This window comes from Sinocyclocheilus anshuiensis, unplaced genomic scaffold (assembly GCF_001515605.1).
Source record: "Sinocyclocheilus anshuiensis isolate Anshui unplaced genomic scaffold, SAMN03320099.WGS_v1.1 scaffold210, whole genome shotgun sequence".
NCBI classification, from domain to species: Eukaryota; Metazoa; Chordata; class Actinopteri; order Cypriniformes; family Cyprinidae; genus Sinocyclocheilus; species Sinocyclocheilus anshuiensis.
In genome coordinates, this window is record NW_015547666.1 from 1,892,838 (window position 1) to 1,903,910 (window position 11,073).

The 11,073-nt window shown below is 35.2% G+C and overlaps 1 protein-coding gene across 1 annotated transcript in view; it reads right to left on the minus strand.

The window, feature by feature from the left end:
- LOC107702567 (ciliary neurotrophic factor receptor subunit alpha-like) overlaps positions 1-8,179 on the minus strand; it is a 36,488-nt gene extending 28,309 nt beyond the window's left edge. The window contains exon 1 of the mRNA XM_016504922.1: positions 7,982-8,179. Within this exon, the coding sequence (XP_016360408.1) occupies positions 7,982-8,179 (198 nt within the window). The remainder of the gene's footprint in view (positions 1-7,981) is intronic.
- Positions 8,180-11,073: the final 2,894 nt, after the last annotated feature.

Genomic DNA, 11,073 nt, shown 5'->3' on the forward strand with positions numbered 1-11,073 from the left:
ACAATAAATAAACATATATATATATATATATATATATATATATATATACATACACGGTATATGGTACATTTAATTTATACATATATTTAATATTTAATATATTTAATATTATTTAGTAAATAATAAATAAATAAAATAATCTTGCCCAGACAGTTAATTTACCTTTTTTTTTTATTTATAAGTATGAAAGCAGTATAAAGGAATTTATTTATTTATTTCAGTAGGAAAGTAGGTGAAGCAAAGTGAGAGACAGAGAAGAGGGGATGGGATCGGCACTCGAACTTGGGACGCCCAAAGTGCAACGGCGAAACCATTTAATTTAACATTTTTATTTGTATTTTTTTCTACTGAAGCTAATAAATGCAACAGTGCATCATAAATAAAATAATTTCTTGAAATAAATAAATAAATAAAATACTGCTTTCATACATAAAAATGGTTTCTTCATTTGGTCAGCCAACTGTTCATTTCTATGGGTCAGATGTTCGGTTATTATTAGGACATCCAGCAGAAGTAACACCCATGAACTATAATACCTTGAGTGATAAAATGACGTGAATTCCCCTCATTACTTGTACACTTGCGATGTAGCCCTGTGTATTCTAACAGAAGTGTTCTAGTCTTGTTGCACAAAAAGAGCAGCAGCATGTAGAAGGGTAAATGTTTGTCCGGTGTGTGTGTGGAGCAGACAGGGGCCGGCTGGGGTGGAGCACGGGACGTTCACCAAAGATGGCTGAATACCCCTCTTTCTCCCTCTAATTTCCTTTACCATGCTAATGGCACTGCAATGCCGGTGCTATTGATTAATCTAAGTGCGGCTGGAGGATGAGAGGCTCTGTTGGCAGATGCACAAAAGGCCATTAAACGCCGGGGGAGACGGGGAACGCAGCGCATCGGGCGGAGAGAGACAAATCAACGGCTGAACCAATCAAAGAAGGGAATTGTGGGGAAATAAGCACATGGTAAGCGAGACGACGATGATGGCTGGTCCTTCTGTGTAAGAATGAATCTGACAATCGACAAGTGAATTGAAACTGGTGTGAAAAACACAAAGCAGGTTTGAAGGGATAGTTCACACAAAAATGTAAAGTCAGTCATCATTTGTTCACCCTCATGTTGTTCTGAATCCCTACACCATTCTTTCTTCAGTGGAACATTAAGAAAAAACAAATCTGAAGACTGTGCTGGAGAATGAAGAATGATTTTGAGCTTCAGAAAGGACACAAAAGTAACTTGAAAGTCTCATAAATGTAGTCCATCTGATTTGTGCACTGCAGTCCAAGTTTTCTGAAGTCATATGATAGATTTGTGTCAAAAACAGACTGAAGGTTGCTATGCATTTATAATCTTGGCCTCCAGTGTCCACTGAGTCTAATTCGTGAATGATTCATTCAGAACGGTTTTGTGATGAAGTAAAAAGATGTGATTTCAAATTAGGACTTAGAATATAGTTCACACATAGCATGGGACATGTTTTTTTTACCATCTTCTTTCGAAAATAAATAAATAAATAAATAAACAAACAAATAAATAAATAAAAAAAAAAAAAATAAGAATAACAAATATAATTATTGTATATATCTATTTAAATATTATTTCAAAAAAATCTGTAAAAAAATCATGTAAAAAAATAAATAAATAAATACAATTTTAAAGAATTTTTCTTCAAAATCACCCTAAATCATATAGAGACCACTTATCACCATACAATCCCAAATAGATAAACTCAAGTTCCCTTAATTATCATTAATTATCTTATTTCACTGAGAAATATGTTACATTATGAAAGTAAACAAAACAAAACAAAAAAATAATAAATAAAATAACATAAAATAAAATAAAACAAAATAAAATAAAACAAATACATAAATAATAAAAAATAAAATAAAATAAAATAAAATAAAATGTCACCTAGTGTAAGATTCTCAATTAACTCAAATATGAAAGGTGACAGACAGGTTCAGGCTGAGGTCTCCACTCAACAACAAATTAAACAGCGATTCAAACGGCATTCAACACATCTGTTGTTGTATCTATTAATCAAAATATCAAAATAGCAGTTTGAAAGAAATCAAACAAAAAGAAGACAGAAAATAACGTCATGAGCTCAGCAGAAGTCAATGTTTTAGTTGTCATGAAGTAAACCTCAGTGCTAGAAGTGCCTGTGTGTCTTTTAGGGAGCATCTTCAGGCTTTATGAACCCTGAATTCTGATGAGATCCATAAATAAGAAGGGGAATGGAGGCTGTGGCCGACGGGACCGTGAGAAGGGACAGGTCATGATAGCGTTCAAACAAAACGCCGGCCCCTGGGCCGCACCACAGCGTGACTGAGCATACTTTCATAAGACTTACACATCTCAGAGTCTCCAAACACACACATTTTGTATATATGACCTTTTTTTCCCTCTCCATACTGCTGGCTAATTTGCTGTAAGCCGGCTCTGTGCAGTTATTAACTGAGCCCTGAGCCACTGTTAGCTACAGTGAGGTGTTTTGGAAGTTCATAATGGCTCACACACATACATACACACACCCAAACGCACAAAACAACCAAGCAGGCATCTGATTTCCCCCTGTTCACTGCCGTTTGATATCTGCAGCACGGACAGCTATGGATGATATCACAACTGTGACTGCTAACTGACATCACACGCTAATGGCTAATGGGTCCTATGAAACACAGTCTAGTAGTCAATAAATCAGCATAAGTGCACTGTTATTTGAACCTGTCTCTCCATTAAAAAAAGAACAACAAAGGAAAACTAAGGACAAGGCCACTATTATGCTATGCTGTTGTGTATGCTTGCAGTTTCTTCATGAAATCAAATATTATATAAAAGGCTGTTTTGCAAAATTGCATTTTATTCATAAATGTAAACTAAAACTTTTGAAATAAATGGGAAGATATAAAATTAGTGTTATTTGCACTATTCAAGGACACATGAGTATTGCAGTGTGAAACCAAACAATGTTTTGTTTGCAAGAAACCAGGCTGATACGAGCGTTTCAACCATTTTTGTTTAGTAGCAGGTAAGCAAAATGATTTTGTTAATGTCCCCACAATAATAGTACGTTATTAATTATGAATGGACATCAATTCTTTGATGAATAGAAGGTTTAATGAACTGCATTGATTTGAAACCTGAATTCTTTTGTCAATTATAAATGTCTTTACTTTAGATAAATTTACTGAATCATTGCGCAATAAAATTCGTGAAACACATGAAAAAACGAAAACTAAAATAATAAATAAATAGTGCTGTCAAAGTTCTGTTAATCGCATCCAAAATAAAAGTTTTTGTTTACATAATATATGTATGTGTACTGTGTTTATTTATTATGTATTAGTGCTGGCAAACGATTAATCACGATTAATCACATCCAAAATATGTTTTTTTGCTTACATAATATATGTATGTGTACAGTGTATATTCATTATGTATATATAAATACACATACATACAGTATATATTTTTTAAATATTTACATGCATTTACATTTATATATTTATATTCATATAATTTATATTATAAATACATCATTTCTGGGAATGAAAGGGGCGAAGAAGAAAAATGGCCCAGCACACCATTTTTTTCTCCTCCGCACCCTCAGTCTCCTTTCTTTTTTTCACACTCCATGCTGCTGCTTTCCTGGACAAAAGACAGAGCGTGAAACATATGCAGTCATTTCACAGCTGTCTCGTGTCTTTTCGCCGCTCCCATCTATTTCAATCCATCTTTCACATCTCTCTCCAGAATAACTTGCGATTAACAGGATTTCACCTGTTCTTTAAATGCATGTGCTAATGAAATGCATGTACAACCTTAATATTGCAACTATTATTTTTTTTATGTTTAACCCAGTGGGAAAATGAAAAACATCTGCGCTTTTTAGTCTGTGGTATTTACACACACAAAAACCTGCTATTTATACATTAACCAGCACACCAGGCACTAAATGCACAGATTTAACATGGTAAAAGTTTTGCTGGTTAGCATAGGCCTTTATCCCCTGCTGGTAGATGTTGTAACTACACCATTTGTTAAAAATAATAAAATAAAATTAATTAAATACATACATACATGCATAAAATTAACATTTATTCCGTTAGCAGCAACTTTTAGCTCAGGCTGCAACTTGTTTTCTTTTAGCAATCAGTTAATCTTTCAATTATTTTTTTTCGATTAGTCGCTTAATTTAATTGTTTTTTTATTGCCAAACCCTCTAATAAATCTATTGATTCTTTTCTATTCTATTCTAGGTATTGCCGTAATGATGGGTCAACCTGATCGACGGTGCAATAAAAAAAAAACAGAACTTCTGCCATTCATCTATCCAATGTTTCACTCAAACAATGTGAACTTGCCGAGAATGCAGTGGTGAGTACTGAAAATTTCCATCATGCCCAAGAGCCAGCATCACTGGGATGAACATAAAAAGTTGGATGTATTCATGCAATCAATGCAAAATGAAGCATTTACATAATTGACACCGTCGATCAGGTTGACCCATCATTACGGCAATACCTAGAATAGAATAGAAAAGAATCAATAGATTTATTAGAGGGTTTGGCAATAAAAAAACAATTAAATTAAGCGACTAATCGAAAAAAAATAATTGAAAGATTAACTGATTGCTAAAAGAAAACAAGTTGCAGCCTGAGCTAAAAGTTGCTGCTAACGGAATAAATGTTAATTTTATGCATGTATGTATGTATTTAATTAATTTTATTTTATTATTTTTAATATCCAAAGAGAAAGAACATCATGAATAATTTGTCATTTTTTTCATAAAAAAATGATCACAGACAACACTAAAACAATTCAGACAGAACATGCAAATAAACTGCTATTTAATAACAGCGGCCCTATTTATTGTTAGTGAATTTGGCACTTTTTGTGTTCCACAGAAGAAAGTCATACAGGTTTGGAACAACTTGAGGGTTAATAAATGATGACAGAATTTTTGGGTAAACTGTCATCTTAAATTAATGAAAATTTCCAGTAAGCATTTGAGAAAGATTGCATTATTTGTGTCAAAACAGTTGAGAATGAATCCAAAATGAGTCTTAATTTAGTGGATTCACTGTGTTCTTTTAATACATGATTTCCGAACAGATGGCTGACTGTTGAAAAAAAAAAAAAATCCTAATTATCAGACTTTTCCATACTTTTCCAGGCAAACGCATTCTTTTGCATGCGTCTATACGGTACTTTGAATTTGTGCCTGTCTGACTACTTATTGATCTGTCTACCCATTCCTCCATGACGAAAGGCCTCTAACATTTCTGTCAAAATGTATTTTTGTGTTATAATTGTAAATCTTAAAGAAAAAAAAAATAGAAGAATAGAAAAGCGTGTCTGTTTAGACAGTTCTGGCAACAGAAATCGGAGGTACTAAAATCTGAGCCATGTTTGCATACCCGCACCTCAATTCAACTGGAATTGATGTTATTAATATTAAAAAAGCAAATATTAAACATGCCCACTTCTTAAACCCAGGGACACCGTCGGCTAGCCGCGAGCGCTTGATTGTTTCCATGCCACATTTTGCCGTCTGATCCCAGGCAGCTTTGAGGCATCCATAGCTCAGCGAAGACTGTTCCAGCTGCCATCCCCTCATTCCTCAGCAGAATGCATGGCTTCCCTACACCACGCTCCCCGTGCCGAGCTGGCTCTTTCATCTCTCTGAAGCCCTCTCGCCGTGATACACTACGTGAGTGCACATGTGAGGCGCAGCTGAAACGCGGCCCTGCCGAAGACTGATGAGGTTTCCACCTTGACGTGATGGAGCTCAATATGGTCTTTGCTGGAAGCTGATATGAGCTCGTGTTCGGGCTGATATGGTTTGTTTCAGAGGAGTAGTGGTCTCAGAGAACTCAAATAGATTTGTATGGCACTGAGTAATAGTTGTTTTGAAAATTTAGTTGGATTCTTTGTAAGGAGGGATGAGATGCACTCTGCAGTGAAGTATGGCATCATGACTTCAGCTACATAACACTGGTGTTTGCACGTAGATTGATTGAAAACTTTAAGTATAGTTGCTTTCCTAGAAATACATTCTTTTCAGTGAACACATGCCTTTTTATGCAAATAAGCCTTATTATAAAATGCAACATTCACAAAACCTGTTGTTACTGTATTAGCCTGGTGCAGTTAACATTGGCATGAAATGAACATTTATTTTCTAAATGACTTTTGTAGATGTCATTGCAAACAATTCATACATATACGATTTTTCTTAATCGACACTGTATCAAAATATTGTAACATGATCTTCCAACAGATTTCTCTCTAGTAACGCAAGCAGAAATTCTCCAATCATTTAATCCACTTAAACCCCGCCCCCTCTACAACCGACTGCAAGTTCTCATAAATTTTTAATGCCACGCCCACATCTCAAAATCCAATCAACAGCCAGCAGATAGAACCAAGTCCCCGCCCTGCATTGTTTTTTTTTTCTTTTCGATAATTTGTTACACTGTTGTATATCACAATACGGAAGAAAGAGATCTGTTTCTAGTAGTGTTGTCAAAAGTACCGACTTCGGTACCAGTCTTTACTGAAATTTAAAAAATGTCCATTTCCCGCTAACATTTGAGCGCTGTTTAACGGATTCGTAAACACCACTGATTGGCCATTGTGTTCACGCGCTTAACAGATATGACTGTGATTGGCTGATAGACACGGCTTTCAAACCTCCCGTGTGCTTCTGTGTGAGCGCTCGGTGAAGAGCGTGAAGCGATGACCATTGAAACTAATCACGGTCATATCTGTTGAGCACGTGAACACAATAACGAATCAGCGCTGTTTAAGAATTCGCTGAAATGTTAGCGGGAATTGGACATTTTTTAAAATGTCAGTACCGACTGGTACCGAAGTTGGTACTTTTGAAAACACTAGTTGCTAGTTTGATTTCATTGCAACTTCAATGTTGCATTTTTACGTTCCATTTTTTTCCCAATAGCGCTGTTGGCAAAAATATTGACTTTTTGATACATATCAATGAATATTTGAAATGGCTTCAATACTCATTTTCACCAGTATCAATAAAATGATACCAGCTGCAAATTCAAAAGTTGAATTAAATGTGTATTTAATCTGTATAAGGCATTACATCGAAGTTAGAAGTTCCAGTATCATGGCAAAACAACTCTATACTGCATTCGTCCAGAGCAGGTAGTCTAATTTTAAAATTCCCGAACAGATTTGAAATATTTCTGACACACTTAATATTCTTAGTGCCAGGCAGTAACTAGATTATAGAGTGAGATGTGCTCATCTACTTAAGGAGCTTAATGGAAATAAGCATGACACAACATCTACTTTCAGCCTTGATATGTAAGAGGAATAAATTCAATAATCCCAAGAGGGGTTTCTTCTTCTTAAGAAATCTTCTCTGACTGACTGGCTGGTGCTCTCATTCAGTAGTATGGCAACCTATATAAGCTGAGACTATGGGATATAAATCACCTATTTTCAACTGTCCAAAACTCTGATTGACGTCTTGGTGAGCAAATCAGTTTCCAAAGAACATGTCTGGTCTCATTCTGTAGAGCCGAGGGACACAATTGGACTCATGTGGAGAGCTGACAATGGAACCAAATCACAGCAGCCCACTTTGACCCCTGTATTCTTGTACAAAACGAGATGTGGTTGAAATGGTATTCTAAATGCTGCAGAAAAGACTAACATAGCTGGTTACCAGAATATGCTATGTTTTGTGCAATAGACAGTTGGGTTTATCCTCACTGGGATGCTGAGCCACAGACAACTGGCTTATTGAGAAAAAAAAAATCAAATAGTAGGAGCTTGTTAGTTGACTAACAAGACTATGCTGTTTGACCAACTTTGGCACAAATACCTAGCTGGTTGGGTTTATGAAAATACTCTCATTAATAGTTTGAGGCCACATAGCATATGCGCTTTAAATAAACGGTAAAGATGACAAGAAGCTAGAAAAGCGGTGTTCCACACTTACGTGCTGCCACTGGTCTCGGATGAGCGGCCGGTAGCGCAGGAAGTACTTCAGCGGGAAGGTCTCCACATCAGGCCACGTACTGGGACTGTTCCAGGTCACCTCTAGTCTTCGTGCATTGTTGGCTACGGGTTTGGCCACCACCTTCTCAGGTGGGTCAGGTTTCACTGTTGGACCGAACAGACCTTGATGTAAGCTCATGAACAATCTCAGGTATCATATTCAAAGGAATAAATCCCCCCAAATTAATTCTGTCATCAGAATTTCATTGCTTTCTTCTGTGGAAAACAGATGGAGAAAAGTCCTCAAATTGTATGCACACATGGCCATATTCAAATGGGTCACGTCAAAACGCATCTCGCCAGGTTTGACGTAATTAACACTAAATGGCATTTCTTCTCATGTATCTCATAACAGAATGTGTCTGGTATGTTTGAATAGGAATAAAATAATAATTAAAAAAAAACAGTCTGGTTCTTGCACATAGTATGGCTTAAAGGCAAGATACTACAGGTAAATAGGGTTATAAATAATAATAATAATACTAATAATAATAATGATAGGGTAACTCACCATACTTTCCCTAGTTCTTTAATCACAGTATATTAAGACAATTGTTTTGTATTTAACGTTTTCTAAACTTTTATGTTTAAATATGCAAATGTTACATTATATAATTACATATTCTTTAGTTTGCATAAAATTCTAGAACAGAAATATGAAAATTGGATTAAGCCAGGATCAAAATTCATGTGTAATTTTGCTGACATATTACAGATAAAATATTGTTTTAAATACTGAACAATACTGAAAAGTACATATATATATATATATATATATACAGTATATATATATATCCCTCTATGGGATATTGTCATTTAGAAATGACGCTAAAGAAAATTGGATGTAAAATACAATATTAATGTTCAACCAACAAAATGTTATTTTAGTGATGTCAAGTGACATCCCCCTCAACCAGTAAAATCTAAATTTATTGGCCATGTGCTTCACATTATTGGTAACAAAGGCATTAGCACATGTTAGGTCACTTGCTCTCAAGACTCATATTGATCTCATTGGGTCTGAATACTTTCCGTACCCACTGTATATATATATATCCCTCTATGGGATATTGTCATTTAGAAATGACGCTAAAGAAAATTGGATGTAAAATACAATATTAATGTTCAACCAACAAAATGTTATTTTAGTGATGTCAAATGACATCCCCTTCAACCAGTAAAATTAAAATTTATTAGCCATGTGCTTCACATTTTTGGTAACTAAGTAGTAAAGGAGACATTAGCACATGTTAGGTCACATGCTCTCAAGGCTCCATAGTGAGCTAATTTTATACTAGAAAATACATATAAATTCAAGTTATAAAAAATATAATTGTACATCCAAATGTGTTTTCTAAAGTTTTTTGTCATTTTTAATCACTTTTAACTCAGAGACCAACAAATCTGAGCGTCAGGCATAACTGACAAAGTCTTATTATGGGATGCATATTTTGTGTAGCTGGCACTATTGACCAGCATTGGCGGGCAGTATTATAGCCTTTATGCATGTGTTTTAGGTACATTTTTGTACGATTTTTGGAAGATGGAGAGACAAATCTGTACTTATTTCAGAAAGTATTGATGATAGTGATATGAGTGCATCAGAAAATCAGGTTGTAGTAATAAAACAAGTTGTTGAGGACCAAGGAGGATAGAAGCAATGAGGGTGAGGGCAGTGATGAAGAATAGGTTTTTATAGAAGTTAGGCATTTGGGTACATTATTGTATGCCAGTTTGAAAGATGTGATTTATACAACAACCAGAGGTCAGGAAAGATGCCAATGTCTATACTGACAGTGACAGGCAGCAATGCTCCAATGACGACTGCACAAGTCAAAATCTACTTGCGTGTGGGATGATGTCAAGTGACATCCCCCTCAACCAGTAAAATCTAAATTTATTGGCCATGTGCTTCACATTATTGGTAACAAAGGCATTAGCACATGTTAGGTCACTTGCTCTCAAGGCTCATATTGATCTCATTTTAGACTAGAAAATACATATAAAGTTATAAAAAATATAATCATACATCCAAATGTGTTTTCTAAACTTTTTTGTCATTTTTAATGCACTTTTATAAAAACAATAACTCAGAGCCCAAAAAATCTGAGCGTCATGCAGCGCGACAAAGTCCTATTATGGGATGCATATTTGCTGTAGCTGGCACTATTTCACTATGCCTTTATGCATGTGTTTTAGGTTCATTTTTGGAAGATTTTTGGAAGATGGAGAGACAAATCTGTACTTATTTCAGAAGGTATTGATGATAGTAATAGGAGTGCATCAGAAAATCAGGTTGTAGTAATAAAAGGAGTTGTTGAGGACCAAGGAGGATAGAAGCAATGAGGGTGAGGGCAGGCATCAGGCATTTGGGTACATTATTGTATGCCAGTTTAAAAGATGTGATCCATACAGCAACCAGAGGCCAGGAAAGATGCCAATGTCTATTGGCATTACTACACTGACAGGCAGCGACGCTCCAATGATGACTGCACAAGTCAACATCTTATGTGTGGGGTATATTGAAAAAGAAGAGTCTTGTTCACTTTCACGTGTGCTAAGATAAATTGATTTGAAATTCCAAGATGAAACACAATGTTAAAGTTGTTTTAATGCTTTTGAAACACTAAGACATGGCTTTCAGGCAGTGAAATTGCATCCGAATTTGTGTCAAGCTTTAGACATTTTCACGCGTGAGTTCCAAATCAAAAATAGCAGCGAAAAAAAAAAATTGAAGGTTCATAAAGATTTTTAATATTTTTTGAAACCGTAAGACCTTTTCACTTCTTTTCAGGTAGGAAAAAAGCATTTGATTGTGTGTGAAGTTTCAGACAATTTGCCAAAAATAGTTTACCCTAATGGGACAACGTCAGTTATAGATGACGGAACCCTAAAAAGAAGGTCAAAGTCAGATGTAGAAAACAAATTTTGAAACATGATTTTACTCCCAAATATATGTAAAACATAAAGTCAATTATTTTTCAAGCTGTGAATTCACAATTAGTCCAATAGAGGGTTTTATATATATATACA